Raw genomic sequence first — 18,636 nt, forward strand, 5'->3', positions numbered from 1 at the left:
AATAATATTAATTGTTTCAATAATAAAATCCAGTCAGTCAATTTTAGTTCATTCAATCAACGAAAAACAATAAATATAATGAACAAAAATAATAACGTTACCTCTTAAGATTCTCTCGTATGAACTAAATGATAAAATCAACGAACAATATAATAATCTGTCAATGTTAAACATTCTTATAAAAAAATATATTATAAAACATTTATTCAAAAAAAATTGAATCCGGACTTTTCATTCACGGATTGTTATATTTTGACAACACTTTCAAATTTGCAATATTTTATTACATACTTTTTAAAATTATATTATTTTAAAAAAAACCCTATAATGATTGTCTATAATAAAAATAATTAACAAAACTAAAAAATTAAGGGTATGAACTCGGGGAAGCATCTTGAACTCGTTGTGTATGTATCTTTTGTAAGTGGTTTCCCCCTTTTTTGTTTGCTGGGCTGGCATGCTTGGTTGGTTTGCATTATTATTATATTGAAATGGTCAACTCTTGAATAGCTGGAGGAGAGGAAATAGAACGGGATGGCGTCTTGCTACACACCCTCACCCTCACCCTCACCTTCACCTTCACCTTCACCTTCACCTTCACCTGATTCATTTTCTTCTCATAATAATTATAATAATATCCGATGGAAAAGGAATCCATATCATACTCGCTACAGTTATAGTAATAATAATGATATTATTGGCAGAAATCGTATCAATTTAAATAATAGTCATAGCAAATCAGCGAGGGGAACGAGGAGGATCAGTTGGATCTCCAAACACGACCCCTCCATATTTATATTGAACTTTCCCACGCACCACCTACCACCGTCTCTCTTTCAATCGGTCATGGATTCGAAGCAGTTGCGCCACGTTGAGTCTATGACCACTCTCCCCTCTAAAGCTGGCAAGATCACCCAATTGAATGCTCTCATCCTCGGCGAGGCGCTTGCTTCCGAAGAGGATCATCTAATCATCCCCAGCCACGATTTCTCTGCGCAGGCTCATGTCTCTTCCCCCGGCCAGGTATTTTTTAAGTCGTTTTGATCTTTGCTTCATGCCTCCCTCCTTTTTTAAAATCGAGGTGGTGCTGCAGTATCTGGAGATGTATAGAAAGTCTATTGAGGACCCTGCTGGATTCTGGTCCGACTTTGCATCCCATTTTTACTGGAAGCAAAAATGGGAACAGTCTGTCTACTCGGAGAATGTCGACATTCGAAAGGGGTCTATCAACATTGAGGTCATTTAGATGTTCACTTCCCTCCTTTCTTTTCGCTTTTCGTTGCACTTCTCTAAACTTGTTAAATGTTTGACTTTTATTTGAGATCAGTGGTTCAAGGGTGGGATTACCAACATCTGCTACAATTGTTTGGATGCAAACATCGCAGCAGGAGATGGTGAAAAAATTGCAATCTATTGGGAGGGAAACGAACCTGGAGTTGACGCCACTTTGACTTACAAACAACTCCTTCAGAGAGTTTGTCAGGTCACTTTATCATTACTTTGCTTGTGGACTCTCATAGTTTCTGCTATAATTCGCTATAAAAGTGATTTTCATATAATAATTGTGTTTTAATCCCTTGCTTTGCATCATAACAGCTTGCAAATTACTTGAAAGATGTTGGCATCCAAAAGGGTGATGCTGTTTTGATTTATCTGCCTATGCTCATGGAATTGCCTATCGCTATGCTTGCTTGTGCGCGAATAGGGGCTGTTCACTCGGTACTGTACTACAATATGTTGGTTATATCTTCATTTTTTGGGCGGGTCATCCACTCCTGAAAAATATAAAGTTGATCTGCTCGCGTGTTCAGGTTGTGTTTGCTGGATTTTCCTCGGAGTCTCTTGCCCAGAGGATCATTGATTGCAAACCAAAGATTGTAATAACCTGCAATGCTGTTCGGAGAGGATCCAAGACCATTTGTCTAAAAGACATAGTTGATGCTGCGCTAGCAGAATCTACCAGCAATGGTACTGTTGTTGGTGAGTATACGGAAGTGATGACTTTCTAGCTCTAGCACTCATCTGGATATATTATTTAAAATTTCTTATTATTGTCTGTAATAGAAAAGGGGGGAAAGGGTGAAATTTTTTAGCAGTTGACTACTTAAACAGATACTCATTCTTAGAAATTAAGTTTTTGTCTTGATAATGTCGCAGCTATGCGGGTCGAAACCTGTTCCATTTTTTGTGGCAACTCTTTCATGCTGAATTTTTTTGTTTCTCCATAATGACTATTGAAAAATATCATTGAATTTCTTACACAATACTTCTCTGGTTGGAGCTCAAAGAGCCTTTCCTTTTCCCATGTCATGTCATTTGCTTGGTTGTCTCTACTGCTACATGCCAGAGGGACGAAAAGAGGGCAAATCAGAAGCATTTATTCTACAATTTCATTCTGAACCATAGAAAGGAAACCTTTTTTATCTCGTGTAATATATTGGCTTTATTTAAATTTACTTATCATCCAGCAGAATTTTGTCATGTAGTATCCTGTAGGAAAATATAGGCATAACTTTTTGGACAGATGAACGGATGTGTGAAACTTCTTATACATTATTCGGATGTTCTGACAGATAAATGTTTGACGTATGAAAATGGCTCTGCCTTGAAGAAGGAAAGCACTAACTGGGTAGAGGGCAGAGATACATGGTGGCAGGTTGAATCACAAAAAGGCATACTTGTTCTATATTCTGCAATAATAAGCATAAACACGGAAGTGAACAAGTTGTATGCTTGCATATCTAATCTGGTTTCATGTAAACCATCTTGATGAAAAAATTAGTTGAATGCACATATTGTTGTATTGCACGTTTTTACCTAAATGCAAGTTCAGAAAGCGAGGGCCAACCTTGTGATCTCATGCACAAAATAATTTAGTACCTGGGAAATTATGATATTTCATGCCGGCACTTCAAGTCTCTAGTTCAATTGGACATTGGTAACTTCCTTAACTTTCTTATTTGGTTGCCCGTGTGCACACTGCAGAATTTAAACTGAAATTGACACAGTTCTTTTCTAATTCATTAATAGCTTGCGGACAATACACTCGTTTAAGAATCTTTGGGGTAGTAACAAATTTTCTGAACATGTTCAGAAGATCTGATCGAGTATAGCTCACTTAAATAGAACTATTGAACGTCTGTGGCTGCACCAAGAATGGTCGTATAAAAGTTAATTTTCTTGATGGAAGAGCAAATCTGATCCTATCTTACTGGCTTACCCCTCTTAATAATTGAGTTTTATTAATGGAGCGGCATAGTTGAGATTTTTTTCTTATGTTTCTGCATTTCAACTCTTAACTCGACCCGTCTTTCCTTCCCTTATCTTCCAGGACTTTATTCCTAAATATTCAGATACTTGTGATGTGGAATGGGTCGACGCAGAGGATCCGCTTTTCTTGCTCTATACCAGTGGGAGCACTGGGAAGCCCAAGGTATGGGGAATTTGGCATGACTCAAACTTCTACACGTTTTGTTTCAATTTATTCAAGAAAGTTTCTTTGGTTGATTTGTAAGGGTGTCCTGCACACAACTGGAGGATACATGGTGTATACAGCAACCACATTTAAATTTGCTTTTGACTATAAACCTTCAGATGTTTACTGGTATGACCAAACTTAAATTTTTATTAGCACTTTGATTTGTGACATGATTGGTCAGTGTCAATGATGGTTCTATGTCTTGGCTATAACTGCTTTGTTTAGGTGTACAGCTGACTGTGGATGGATTACTGGCCACAGTTATGTCACTTATGGGCCTTTGCTCAATGGAGCTACCGTAATAATTTTTGAAGGGGTATTTCCATGTGTCCCACTGTGTAATTTAAATCAATCGGATTTGCCGTGCATGTGGTTTGATTGAATATTAGTCTTTTAGTGCGTTAATACTGATGTTTGTCGCTCGTGATACATTATTCCAAATCTGATTTATAATTAAGTACCTTGGTTCCAAATGTATGAAGTCGCTAGATTTTACAAATTTTGTCAGTTGTGTTCTAATATAGCACTAGCATAGGTAGGAAACGCGTGCTAATAATTAATCAAGTTAGAATTCCTGCAGGCTCCCAATTATCCCGATCCTGGACGTTGCTGGGACATTGTTGATAAATACAAGGTGTCTATATTCTACACTGCCCCCACATTAATACGATCATTGATGCGTGAAGGGAATGAGGTAAGGACATAACATTCTATGATACTGCTTATTCTTGTTTGTCAATAGCTTTATGTGTTCACTAAATTTAATATCACTTTCATACTTGCTCACGATTTCTTTGTCAAGAGCGCCTTTTGGAGGATGGATAACGACCTGCATAGTAAATGCAGGATAAATACACAAGATTGATAGAGGTTTGAATGTGGTATAGTTCTTGTACGTCCTCTTCTCTTCCACTCGGAAGAAATCCGCTAAATAATCTTTGTTCTACACCAAACTCTGAAGTCTTCACCAAACTCCTTGGATTTGCAAGACTCGATTACTAAATACAACTTGATAATATTAACGAGTGAACTTTCTGGTTTTACATCGATATTGTGCCTTTTTATAATTGTTGCATATTCTTTACTATCTATGTACAAAGACTTTAACTCAACTATTCTATCAGGCATCTCTCTTGTGATTGATTTTTTTGTTCTGGTGGTATTTTCTTCAATGTGGAGATAATTTATCTTTGAAGGTTCATGTCAACTATTGTTCTCATCAGCTTGCTTTTTGGATTGAGCTCTTCATTTCAGCTGTTTTTCTGCTCTAATTTTACTCTTCTTTTTTTTCAAAAAAAGATTGCTCGCGTTTTTAGGATCCAACAGTAGCTAACATGATAATATTGCAATTATTGTTTGATGAGTTAGATTACATTAGACAATTTGTTTGTTCTCCTAATAGTGTGGCAGAATCTCATCGAGTTGTATTGCTCGAATGGTTTTTTTTTTTTACTTTTGACCATAGAAGCTGTATTTCACGGTAGTGTTCTTTATTATGCTTCCTTTGAACCTCTGTGAATAAGTTGTATGTGTGGGTAAATGATAGTGACTAGAGAAATGAGTTACTATTCTCTGTTTGACTGTATATAAAAAATATATGCAATGGACTGTGGAATGCATTAGTTGTCAAGGGATAACTTTTGGATCATGACTTGCACTTTGTAGGTCTACAGAAGGTTTTAATGCCTGTGTTCGTATGCCCCCATCTAGTTTAAGAGTAAATTATTGATTATCATTTTCAGATATATTTTTAACTATTGAATAAGATCTGTATTTTCCAGACAAACATGGTTTATGTATTTCATTTCATGCACTATATTTTGGAATATTCATGGAATTTTGATAATTGGTAAAGTTCTTATCATGCCATCTTGCCAAACAAATATACTAAGATGTGAATATGTGTGTGCATTGGGGTTGGGGGTGGGGGGTGGGGAGGGGGGGTATGAGAGAGAGAGAGAGAGAGAGAGAGAGAGAGAGAGAGAGAGAAGATGAGAACAAGTTGTTCAGTTCTGATTTTGTTAAGTTGATTGTGCAGCACGTCACTCGATATTCACGCAAATCCTTGCGAGTTCTTGGCAGTGTGGGGGAACCCATCAATCCTAGCGCATGGAGGTATATCATTTGTCCTCAAAGATTTGGCTTTCTTTGTATATAACAACTTTTAATGTTTCTGGGATGGGTATAAACTGTGTTTCTATTTTCCTTTGATGTTACCAGGTGGTTTTTCAACTTGGTTGGAGACTCAAGATGCCACATTTCTGACACTTGGTGGCAAACAGAAACTGGGGGCTTTATGGTATAATTTTTATCGTTACTTTATGTTCTGACTGAAGCATCTACCATGATACATGCAATGGGATTTACCACTTTACTTCGCAGATCACTCCCTTGCCTGGTGCATGGCCACAAAAACCTGGTTCTGCGACCTTTCCTTTCTTTGGTATCCAGGTAATCAAATTCAGATTGTTTATATTCCCACATACACATAATACATGCATATGTGTCATTGTCACTTGTATATTTCCAAGATTTGTCCATACAACTGTTTAATGACAAATATAGTTTTATTTTTATTAGGTTAATCAGTTTTTCTTTCTTTCTTTTTTTTTTATTAGTCTTCCTTGTATATGGAGAAGTAACAAGATGTAAATTCCCCTTTCTTTATGGTTCTCTCGTCCAACTTTTTGATAGCTAGTAACGTTCTAGAGTTGGTGTATGAGGCCATATCTAATGTTTGAGTGATTTTTATTTTGATGCCGAACCAGCACAAACAAATATCTCGAGGTAAACAATGCCCTAGACCTTTCGTAAATGACTTTGCTACTGATATTTCTATTTCCTTTATCCCAGGTAAATTTTCTCTTGTTTTACTGAAAGTCTGAAACCTGATATAAACTTGTCAAATCTGAACTCCAACAAATAATTGATGGTTTTATTTAGTGTATGTAGATTTTTTTTTCTCCATCTAGCCCTATAACATCATTTGACACAATGTATTATCCTTAGCTTTTGACTAATATTTTCTCTGTAGTCATTTTTCCTATCTTATATTTTTCACGTCATCCCTTGGTGAATTCGATCTAGTAATAGCTGGGTTTATTTTAATTAGCTAAAAATGAATTTAAATAGTTTATATCATATGACCTTGCTAATGCAGCCTGTCTTAGTTGATGAGAAGGGTGTTGAAATTGGAGGTGAATGCAGTGGGTATTTGTGTGTAAAGAGCTCCTGGCCAGGGGCATTTAGAACTCTTTATGGAGATCATGAAAGATATGAAACTACTTACTTCAGTGCCTTCCCTGGGTACTATTTTAGTGGAGATGGCTGCAGCAGGTACATTTATGTTAAAATATGGAATTTTGTTTAGTTGGTTTTAGTCTTTAAAAGATATCCTTCTTTCTTCTTTTTAATCAGAGACAAGGATGGTTATTACTGGCTCACAGGCCGAGTTGACGATGTCATTAATGTCAGGTTTGGTCTTATTTTCATACTTTTGTGTTTTAGATTGTTAACCACCTGTTGTTTGGTTGGTGTTTCTATTTATAATTTTTCATGAAGGTGGAGAATAAAGGTCAGAATTACTTGATGAATGCTAATGTAAATATGTTATGTTGCCGCTACAGATCTAGTTATGGGTTGTCTTGTGACCACAATTTTAGCAAACTAGAGATAAAAAGAATGGAAGAGATGAATGATGAAAATAGGGTGAAATAGGATTGTATTAGATGGTAGGTAAGCTGCCCAGAGTCTTGCTTTGTACAAATTCACCCAAAATATCATAGCTCAGCTAATAAGAGTCCTCAACACAAAATTAACAGAATGAATGTTCTCTCTCTCCACATTTTATTCCCTTACACCCACATCTAGATTCTTCCAAGAGCTTGATTTTGGGCCTATTTTGGTCTAGATCCATTATATTAGAGCACATGATAAAACTCGAGTCTGTAACAACACCGCCATCTTGGAAATCAAACCTTGTCCTCAGGGCTGAGACTTGAAACTTGATTTTCTATGGAGCTTCGCCTCAATAGGCCACTGATGAAGATCTACGCTTCCTTCTTATTGGTAAGTGTTCCTCTGTGCGCTAGTAGTTTCTCAAAGCGTCTTTGATACTCCTCAACAGATCCTTGATGACAAAGCTTTGACAATTCTCCCAATATATTGCTACATATTGGGGGCCTAAAATTGCGTTCTGCGGTAGTTTATTATCCGGTTCAAGTTTTAAGAACAATAGCTTGCCATCTCTCTTCAAGTGAAATGACGCAGGGTCTACTTTCTCATCCTCCGGATGTTCATTGATGGCAAAAAAGTGCTCACAATGGCTTAACCATCCCAACAGATCAGATTACACATCGTAGTGTGGAGAAGTTGTCTTCGAGAATTTAGGGATGTAGAGTTCCTCAAAGGCTTGATTATTCCTAGTTTGCATTTCTTGTCCGGTGCACCTATGATTGGTCTTTTAGCGACCTGTGGAGAAACTGACGGGAAGGGGAACGATGTGCTCGGCCAGCTCAAGATGCCTTCGTTCGGCAGCTTCTTTGACCGCTCTAGACATCTATTAAAAGGACCAAACTGTTGATGGACTCCTTGCGAGTCACCCATAGCTACGGTTTATTGTGCCAACTTGTTATGTTTCTGCGATACGGATCTAGTTACAAGTCGATTTATTTGAAGATCGTTAGATCCCAGAGAACTCTTGATTTCTGTTATCTTCTTCCTTGTCTTCATTTTTTGAATAAGAGTGATTTAGAGGCTCATTGGAGATAAGCTAGTGATCTTGTGTTAGTAGTTACTTCAAAAATCAAAAGCTGAATTTTTATCCCTCGGTACTTTTATATAGTTTATTCTTATCAATTTTCTCAATTATTCCTGGAAATGATCCTTAATTATCTTTTCTTTTATTTTAAGGAAACCTGGCTAAAAATTTGGAGCAAAACTAGCATCCATCTAGTTCTATGATCCAGCTCTATTCTTGAACTTTCCATGTGCATATCTCTTGTACACAGTTTCTTTAATTTTCGATGGGCCACACTCCTTTCTGGATTGCCCCTTGGCTGCTGGATGTATTTGTTTATGGTCTGACTGGCCCGTGAAAGAACATTTTTGTTACAAGAGCCCGTGAAATATATTTCATTTTGCATACATGATGGTTATGACTGATGGCAAGAAATAAACTAATAGAGCAGTCAATTGAAGAGGTTGACAACCCACAAGCGGTCATTGATATCTCTCAACTCCATCTTTCTTCTTTCCACGGTTGAATACCCCCTCCCCTCCCTCTCACTTTTGCTTCATACCACATCTCCCTCTAAGTTGGCCTTCACTCCACTTTCAACCTTGCCACAGGCTCACAGCAGATGTGACACCAGAGATTTAGGATAATGAATTTGGGGTGTCACATAGCATGTGACAGGAGGAAGATTTGATCTCCAGCAAACAATGTTATTTCTAGGCTGGGTAAAACTAGATTAGTTTCAGTTTATACTAGCAATGTATTAATAATATGAAAAAATGCCTCCTGAGGATTTTCTGCTTTCTAGAAGTTGCAATGGTTCTGGCAGGGTTCTTGTGTGTACTCATTACTTCATGTTTGATGTGCAGTGGACATCGAATTGGTACTGCAGAAGTGGAATCTGCCTTAGTTTCACATCCCCAATGTGCTGAAGCTGCGGTTGTTGGTGTTGAGCATGAGGTGCCTATACATGATGTTTGACTTTATTTGTTATAAAGAAGTTGGCTCATTGTCGGCTTTTAACTTACCAAAACTTTCTTTAGTTTTACTTCTGTCATTGTTGGTCTGAATATGTTTCTAGGTTAAAGGACAGGGCATATATGCGTTTGTTACTCTGGTTGAAGGTGTTCCATACAGTGATGATCTCCGAAGAAGTCTTATAATGACTGTAAGAAAGCAGGTGAATCGAAATTCCATCTTATTTTATCCTCTGTCTGAAGATAAAAATTGAATGACTTGAGTGCTAAGGGGGTCTGTCAAAGGGGATCTCGGATTGCCTCGTACCAACTTGCATATTTTTCCTACTCCGCCCGTGTAAAATAGAATCATTAACTTGGCACTGCACGTCCTAGAAAAACAAATCCACCATTGTAATCGATTGATGCAAATTTACTCGCAACATTTTGTAGGTATCATTCGCCGAAAAAATAGAGATCTGATAAACCCTGGAAAATGGTTGCCGAAAAAATTGAGATCTGATCAACCTGCACATAATTTTTTACATTTGATTTAACATATAGTTCTTGGGTCAATTGAAAACTTATGAGTTGTCTCTTACGAAGCAATTATCATGTGGACTATCAGATTGGAGCATTTGCAGCACCCGACAAAATTCATTGGGCTCCTGGTCTTCCGAAGACAAGGAGTGGGAAGATAATGAGAAGAATTTTGAGGAAAATTGCTTCCAAACAGTTAGATGAGCTCGGGGATATAAGCACACTTGCAGACCCTGGTGTGGTGGACGAACTTATTTCACTTGCTGATTCTTGAGCTACATCATTGGTTGTTGGCAAAATAAATACCCATCCACTTGCGAAACTAAATGCTAATGCCTTGTCATAATTTTATCATTATTTTTCTTTAATGCCAATGTTTGGATAATAAATATCCAACTTGTCACACTATAAATCTGCTGCCTCATCATTATTTTATCTATATTTTTCCTAATACCAATACGCAACTCCCCTTGTAGCATGTGGTAACTCGGAGTTTTTCCCCTAGGAAAGACTTCATACATGCTTAATTTTGCAAGAAAGTACGGGTTCCTTTAAGTTTTGCAACGACGTTTATATCATTGAAGAAGGTTGGTGGACTGCCAAGCGCGGTAAACATACAAATTGGCTACGGTTCTGTGAAGGTCGGTACATCTTAATAATCAGTTTATTCCCTAACAAGCTAGCAGCAAACAGTTCATTACCGTCCTACTTCGATGAGAACTTGCAACTGCTTCTAGGTTTTACATGCATTTATGGGAAAACGATGAAACACTTTGTACTAGTTGCCGCAGGAAAGTTGGAGGTCCTTCGACATGATCATCCTGCCATTAAAAAAAATATTGTACATATAGCCCAAAACACAAATACAATTAGAGGTACACACAATGGCCAATCAAATTCGGGATATGATATAATGATAAAAAAAAAAAAATTCAAGACATGCTACAGAATTCCCTTAATCACTATAAGCAAGCTTTCAGAGTCAGGAACAATTTGTTTCAGAGTCAGGAACAATTTGCTTTCTCCAACAACTCCTGCAACTCACCGCTCTTGTATGCCTCTGACCAAAATTTATGAAACTTATAAGTCTTTCATGAGGGAGAAATCTATGCTGATATGTTACCAATTAATTGTTCGTCAGCATTTTTATAAATAATATAATTACCTATAGTAATGTCGCAGCCGCCAACAAACTCCCCTTCAATGTATAACTGTGGAAAAGTAGGCCAGTTAGAATACTCCTTCAATCCTTGGCGCAATGTATCATTTTCCAGAATATCTATCGTTTCAAACTGCACGTTCAATGATTTCAATATTTGCACGACTGTGTTTGAAAATCCACACTGTGGGAATTCCTTGGTTCCTTTCATGAAGAGAACTATCTTGTGCGAGGTAACAACTTTATCCAGGGTGGTCCTCAGCTCATGGGATAATGCTGAAACACATAAAGTCTTGAGATGATAGAGAAAGAACATCAATCCATCAGAAATTTAATGCAAATATTCAGAAACTGAATACCACCACTTTATTTTCATGATTGGGGTTGATATTCATCAAATCTCATGTATGATTGAAGTCTTCTAACAGTAGTGTTGCTATCCAAGCCATATTGCGGCGAAGGTTAATTGAAGTTTACTGGTAAATCATCAGGCATGGAAAATACATTGGGAAGGTCACTTATACCAAACACATGATCCTTAATCTCAGCTTTTAGTCTTCAATGTTTAATACATTAAAATTCTTCCCAACCATTTTTATGTGTTTCTAGAATAACGAATTTAGGGACTCCGTAGTGATGAGCTCCATCCATGTATATATTTTTTCCAGGTGAAAGAAAATTAACTAGAAATTTTTAAGGATTAATGAGATAGGAATCAAACTCAATAGCATGTGTGTTAAGATGATGAAATATAATTGAATTATGGTGCTGAGATATCAAATAAAAAGCATCGCAAAATCCGATTCAGATTCCATTCTCTTAGAAAAATGCAGGGAAATTTCAATACGGTTCCATAAGAACGAAGTCATATTGCTGTTTGGTGAAAAGTTACAAAGTCACACGTAGACACAGAAAAAAATAATGGCTAGTCAAAACCTTTAAAAATATTCTGTTGAAGTAGGTTCTGCTCTCAATCACTAGTTGAAGGACACTTGAACGGAGGGGTGGTTTATAACGATTTGAATAGTGTTAAGGAATCAACAGGGAAAATCCTTGAAGCTGAAAGATTGTTCCTCATGCAAAAAGTGTGATGCACATACCTCAAGAACAGTGATCGTTGCACCAAGTTTTTTCATGACATGATTAAGAGGAATAACAAACGGAATGCAATTGTAGCAGTTGATTTGGATGATGGCAGCTCTACGAAGGATGAAAACATCATTGTGACTGAATTTTTGAAATATTACAAAAATTAATTGGGTACTAGTGTTGATCAAGAAACTTTGAATGGGAATTGGTAGATGGATTGGAATGTGGTTTCAGCTGATCACTAGAAGAAGTTTATTGAGCCAGTTACTGTTGATGAGATCAAAATGGCACTTTGGGATATTGACAATGATAAAACACCTAGGCCGGATGGATTTGGATCTTTCTTTTCAAAAAGTCTTGGAATATAGTTGGATATGATGTGCGTAAGGCCGTCGAAGAATTCTTTATATCAGGAGAACTCCTTAAACAATGAAATCATACTTCGATCACCAATCAAAGAATGCATCTAAGGTAAAGTATATGCAGAAAGTGCCTTGTGCAAATTTTGCGGGGACCATAATGTATTGCATGGTATGTACTAGACCTAATTTGGCTTATGCCATAAGTAGTGCCAGAAGGTTCATGTCCAATTCAGGTAGAGTTCATTGGCAAGCACTAAAATGGATCCTCAGATACCTAAAGGGAACAAGAGCCACTACACTACAATATGTGGCAAAGGATGATTCATCAAGCATAATTGTAGAGGATGTTGACTCTGATTATGCCGGGTGTTTGGACTCAAGGAAGTCACTCTCAGGCTATATCTTCACAGGTTATGGTGGAGCAATTAGCTGGAAAGCAAGTTTGCAGAGAGTGGTAGCCCTATCATCCACTGAGGCCAAGTACATGGCTGCAATAGAGGCCATAAAGGAAGGAATTTGGCTGCATGGCTTCATTAGGGAGTTGGGAGTTGATCAAGAAATAAATTTGAAAAGCAAAATGTGACAATCAAAGTGTCATACACCTCATGAAAAACTCGGTAATTAGCAGATCTAGATTTACGAATAATTGAAGCCCAAAACAATTGCGTGTGGGAAAATGGCAGCATTTACTATACCAAGCTGACTGAGAAGTTATAGAAAAAAAAAGGAAACGGATAATAAATACAAGGAATTTTGGTACATCATGAGAGGTATAATCACATTGATATACGGCTACATTTCATTCGATAAATAATTACAAGAGGTACTATCAAAGCTGAAAAAGTAGCCACTTAAGACAATGCAGCTGATAAGCTAACTAAAGTCCTACCATTATCCAAGCTCAAATATTGCCAAAGCTTGGTTAATGTGATGGATCAGAAACTGAATGCAGCCAACAGAAAAAGTGTCGGTATATGAATTGCATTTAATGTGAATGTTGGTGGCTGGTGCAGACTTCTTTGAATGGACAGACAAAGAATTGTAATTGTCAAATTTGACGAAAGTTTGAATACGCGTTTTTAACGCGTATTCACACGGACAAGGGGCTCTATAAATAGAGCTCCCCCCTTCATTCTGAAATCATCCCTTCTTCGAGTTTTCTCTCATCTACTAGCATTCGAGTGCTTAGTTCTATAATATTTGTGAGTTGTTGTGTTCTCCTGTATTAAGAGAGTGTGTGTTCTCTTTGGAAACACAGTGAGTGAGTGAGTGGTACAGCACAAAATATTATAGTGGAAATTCTTTTCATCTTACCCGTGGTTTTTACCCTAATAATTTTTAAGGGTTTTCCACATAAATCTCGGTGTCCAATTTATTCTTTATTTTCGGGTTTATTATCTCAAATTCCGCACGTGGGACCAACAAAAAGAAGGGGGTAAAAGGGAACCAAGACAAGAACAGAATCAAGGTGGAGATTGTTGAAGTTGGTTCTGCTCTTAATCATTAGTTGGAGGACAAGAGGATAAGAATATAGAGGATGGGGAGTTAGCTTCTAGTCACTTGGAGGTGGAAGTTTGTTGGTAACAAAAGCAGTTAGAACTACATGATAGAATCAACTAGTATATAAGCCAACGCATAGGCAAGTGAAAGTTAGAACTTGAATTTTCTGCCCATTATTGATTGTACTCACTTTACAAAACTCTTCATAGTGGAAATCTTTTTTGGTTGGCTAGGTGATCATCATCGAACCACGTAAATATTGTGTTCTTACTTTTCTGTCAATCTTCAATTAATCATTTCATATATAACTTCTTAAATAAACAAATTGGAGTGCGTTTGAGCCGTGGTTCGAGAGGGAGTTTGTGATCGATTGTTATACAGGTGAGTGTTCTTGGAGCGAATTTCTCTACATATTCGTTTTTCTTACTCAAGGACAAATAATGGGATATGCAAGACACTATTTTTTTCCATCATTACTCCTCTATTCAGATGACAAAATATGCCAGACAAACTAAACAATGGTAGAACTAAAAGAGCAGATGTAAAATAAATTTTTAAAAAAAAAAACTCGAGGGGAATTTGAAGGCAGCAAAATCAGTTATGTGCATATTTATGTCGATTGATTGAACAAGAAATTGAAATTAGAATTTTTGTTGCACCAATTTTACCAGAAAAACATGTGATGGAACTCATCTTTCTCCCGACATAATAACAGAAGAATCCCAACGACACAACGGAGCCCGAAGCACTGATATGGGCAGCCTTAGTACTGCGATTGGGATGGAGATGTAACATTGTAGTCGGCGGCAGCTTGGAGCTTTTGGTCAACAGAAACGGGATTGCTCCGGCTCCCACTGTTCGACAGCAAAACGCCATAGCCAAGACAAACAAAAGGAAATCCCGGAATGGCTAACTAAAACAAAATATGTGCGCTCAGTGATTAATATCGTATGGATAAGTCATAATTAGATTATTTAACTCATAGAAATATTTTATCATAATTTATATTTTTGTTATGTTTTCATCAGTTAGATTGAGATTATGACTGTGATTATGATTATAAATAAATAAATTATTTTTCATTGTTGACGCCAATAAACTTCCTAATAATTCTTCAAAGTAATGTATTGTCAAGGAAAGAAATTTCAACTTTTTGAAAAATTGTGTTTTGACCCTTTCTGACGTCAATTTGCTGAGATGATGGCTCTCAAGGAAAGGTGCATGCGATCGATCTTCGTTGGAAGGATTGGATAATCGAATCGTAGGCACTAGCAGTGTTTAATGTCATCAAGACTCCAAGGCTTTTTAACTGTTTACACCAAATTCTATAATAGTTTGATAAAATAATGTGAGGGAAAAAGAGATTGTCAAAGTAATGTATCACGCGTGACTTCCAATTTTTTTTTATTTGCTTAATATATTTTTTTTTAAAAGAAAGTCACGCCATCTGAGATGGCGTCACTTGCTTATTAAATTTTTTTTTAAAGTAAGTCACGCCAATTAAATAAGCGTGACTTACATTTTCTTTTTTTAAAAAAAATAATAATAATACTAGTGAGTTGCTTTAATTATTCACGCCTCAGCACATGCATTAAAGGCTGCAACAAGCAAATGCATTAAATTAAAGCTGCAACAACATAATTTTAATAATTTAAAATTCATTATAATATCATATATTTTTCTCTATAAATTGATTACTTCATTGTGTCATTTCATTTATTTTTCCATATTTTTCATCAGCGAGTTCTCGTAAATATTTGAATTTTTTTTTTCACTTTTTGCAAATTTTTATTTTTTTTGTTTTCGCAGATATATTTTTGTTCCAACTTATATTAAAGTATGTATACTAACATAAATTATTTATAAATGAAATTATTATTTATGTTAGACTAATTTTGTCGTGTTATTTAATTTTTTTACAATTTTAATTATTACGTGATTTTTTAGTTATTAATAATTTTTGTAAAAAAATTTCAAAATCATTTATTATGATAGATTTTCATTATCATTATTATTTCTTTTTAAAAAATGTTAAAAAATTTATGTTATATGTTATTTTTTTTCTGTTGTTATTATTGTTTTATAATAATTATATAATTGTATAGTACGATAATAATAATTTTAAATTTATTTGTTTATGTATATATTTGTTTCACAATTAATATAAAAGATTATTTTTAAAATAACAAATAAAAATCATGTAGTTTTTGTTTAAAAAAAATATCACGTTTTATAATTTATTTGAAAAAGTACACTATCACATATAATTATGAGATACAACAAAATTTTTTAACGATTTATTATATTAATTATAATAATTTGGTGATGAGATGAAAATGTATCACGTCAAGTGAGTTAGCGTCACTTTTTTTTAAAAAAAAAGGGAAGTCACACCTAATTGTTAGGCGCGACTTCCAATAATAATTTGATTCAAAACTTGTTATTTAATTTTTAATCGAGATATGTATATAAATTTTTATTATTAAAAGAAATTTGTATTTTTAAAATTAGTAGATTATGAATATATAATTTTTAATTTACTTATTATTTTTACTTTTTTGAAAATTGGTTTACTTATATAGGTAATGTTTATATATTATAATTTTTTTAATTTATTTTGTAGTTATTATTTTAGAGAATATTGTGTCGCGCCTCTACAACTTACAATTTTTTTTTAACATGCATTGCTTAAATTTTTTTTTAAAAAAAAAAATATCAAGTCACGCCATCTCATATGGCGTGAGATGGCGTGACTTTCTTAATAATTATGAGATACAATAAAAAATTTTTAACGATTTATTGTATTAATTGTAATAATTTGGTGATGAAATGAAAATGTATCACGCCAAGTGAGAGTTGGCATCAATTTTTTTTAAAAAAAAAAAAAAGTGGCGTGAATTCCAATAATAATTTGCATTATTATTTTTATAAATAATCATGCATGTGTTAAATAAAATACATTATTATTTTTAGAGAATATTGTGCTAGATAATGATATATTATTCTTTTTATTAATTATAGGATGTCATTACATGTCAGACCTGTTGATGGTACTGTTCTTTATCAGCAACAAACACATATATCTAGTTTTATTACGTCTAACAACTTGGATAACACCCTAAGAGTACGTAGATCAGATAATTTAATTTGAGAGTTGTGGAAAAGTGATTTAAAACAACATCGTGTTCGGTTATGTCTATATGAAATGGGTTTTTACGTCATCCTCTGCTGCGGTGATTTTGTTTACGATAATCATTTGATAACTGATCTTGTCGAAATATGGCGCCGAGAAACTCATACTTTCCATCTTCGAGTTGGCGAGACAACAATCACACTACTCTCTGTTGACGATCAACCGCGTGAAGCATTAGTTGAAGTTGTTAAAAATACTATCCAAACCGGTGAGTTACTATATGAAATGTCCTTCAGAACACCCGCAACAACATCATCATGCTAGGTCTTCAAACGGAAGGCAACGACTGAGAGATGATGATGTAGCCGATGAACCATCATTCTCGACTCCAGACTGGCGACAAAGCATGAGTACACAATCTTCCATGACTCTTTCCTGGCCTCACACCTCACATGGTACATGTTTTTATTATCTAACTACTTTGTTTAAATTCACATTCATGTTCTTATTCAACAATATATTTATTTCACTTTCAGTGGATGATCCTTCGCATGGTACGACTACACAGTTGCCCGTAACTCTTGGTTGGGCTTTCACTTCAAATGTACATTTTTAAATATCAACACAATCTCTTTATATTATCGAAGTATATGTTTATTTCTACCTCCACGTACTTATTCAATATAATATTTTTTTAACTTTCAGGCGAGGGTACTTCGCATGGAGATTCTGTATTTCGAGCTCCACATGCTTCCTATTGTGTGCCTTCCTCGCATACTAATTGGCTAAATAAGGATTCTTTTAATGTTTCTTTTGGGTTAGGTACTTCGCACACGGATCATGAATTTCAAACTCCACAGCAGGCTTACGAACCTTGTTTTACGGTACTCTTATTTGACGGTCATCGCCAGCTATATGAAGAAATCCGCCCAAATTATAACATATCGCCAATTTCATACTTGGGATATTCTCATCCTCAATCACCAAGTCATGTTCCCCTGAACATTGATATGAACGTGTCTTCGAATGTTGGAGTGAATGTTAATGAAGAAGAAGTTGAAACCCCACAGTTGGTGCCTAAAAGTAAACGAATCCCAAAGCCACGGGATTGTGGAACCGGACATCGTTTGGTTAGAAAAAAATTAAAATATTTGAATGTATAAGTTATGTATATTGAAAACAAGTAAAGCTATTTGTTTGAGTTTCAAATATTTGAATTGTTTTTTTTACTAACGGCATTATATTGTGTTGCTATAATAAATAAGATAAATATGTGCTAAATATGATATGATAAATATATATTTGTTCATACACAATCTATAATTAGGAAACAATGGTGATACTATAAAGTAAAAAAAAAACGAGATGATTTTACACAACAGATAACATATAGATTACCTAAAAATCTATTAGGCAAAGAAACAATGACATACAATCAAATTAAAAAAAACAAACAAACAAACAAACAAAGTGTTCGATTAACATATAAGAATTAGCAAGATACATAGAAAAACATATAATCATAAAAAATAAAATAAAAAACAAAGTATTCGATTATACAGTGTGATGCCCTATAATAACATTACCACCTACGAATAAAAGCACTGGCACACTGTCCATTCCTATAAAAAGAAATCAATAGGTCACACAAAATAAAAAAGGTGATAATAAATTTATTTAAATT

At 35.2% G+C, this 18,636-nt stretch overlaps 2 protein-coding genes across 2 annotated transcripts; one reads left to right on the plus strand and one right to left on the minus strand.

The window, feature by feature from the left end:
* Positions 1–534: 534 nt before the first annotated feature.
* On the plus strand, positions 535–10,160 carry LOC140976045 (acetyl-coenzyme A synthetase, chloroplastic/glyoxysomal). Its single transcript, XM_073439890.1, has 18 exons — positions 535–1,023; positions 1,094–1,237; positions 1,328–1,483; positions 1,597–1,719; positions 1,812–1,980; positions 2,574–2,656; positions 3,332–3,433; positions 3,516–3,604; positions 3,704–3,794; positions 4,059–4,172; positions 5,517–5,593; positions 5,699–5,777; positions 5,861–5,929; positions 6,639–6,814; positions 6,896–6,952; positions 9,083–9,173; positions 9,295–9,393; positions 9,798–10,160. The coding sequence occupies exons 1-18, from the start codon at positions 535–537 to the stop codon at positions 9,981–9,983; spliced, it is 2,394 nt and encodes a 797-aa protein (XP_073295991.1). The 3' UTR covers positions 9,984–10,160.
* Positions 10,161–10,505: 345 nt separating this feature from the next.
* Positions 10,506–14,756, minus strand: LOC140976046 (uncharacterized). Its single transcript, XM_073439891.1, has 3 exons — positions 14,488–14,756; positions 10,875–11,144; positions 10,506–10,769 (listed from the first exon to the last, which is right to left on the minus strand). Exons 1-3 carry the CDS (start codon positions 14,693–14,695, stop codon positions 10,714–10,716), a joined length of 534 nt encoding a protein of 177 aa, XP_073295992.1. The 5' UTR covers positions 14,696–14,756; the 3' UTR covers positions 10,506–10,713.
* Between the last annotated feature and the right edge of the window lie 3,880 nt (positions 14,757–18,636).

The sequence above is a fragment of the Primulina huaijiensis genome, chromosome 5 (assembly GCF_012295235.1).
Source record: "Primulina huaijiensis isolate GDHJ02 chromosome 5, ASM1229523v2, whole genome shotgun sequence".
In the NCBI taxonomy this organism is placed as follows: Eukaryota; Viridiplantae; Streptophyta; class Magnoliopsida; order Lamiales; family Gesneriaceae; genus Primulina; species Primulina huaijiensis.

Coding starts and splice junctions, on each gene's coding strand:
- LOC140976046 (XM_073439891.1), bottom strand. CDS start 14,695: ATGGCGTTTTGCTGTCGAACAGTGGGAGCCGGAGCAATCCCGTTTCTG. Junction 11,145..14,487: donor TTCCATCACATGTTTTTCTG/GTAAAATTGGTG, acceptor TATGTGTTTCAG/CATTATCCCATGAGCTGAGG. Junction 10,770..10,874: donor CGGCTGCGACATTACTATAG/GTAATTATATTA, acceptor AATTTTGGTCAG/AGGCATACAAGAGCGGTGAG.
- LOC140976045 (XM_073439890.1), top strand. CDS start 535: ATGGCGTCTTGCTACACACCCTCACCCTCACCCTCACCTTCACCTTCA. Junction 1,484..1,596: donor TCCTTCAGAGAGTTTGTCAG/GTCACTTTATCA, acceptor GCATCATAACAG/CTTGCAAATTACTTGAAAGA. Junction 1,720..1,811: donor GAATAGGGGCTGTTCACTCG/GTACTGTACTAC, acceptor TCGCGTGTTCAG/GTTGTGTTTGCTGGATTTTC.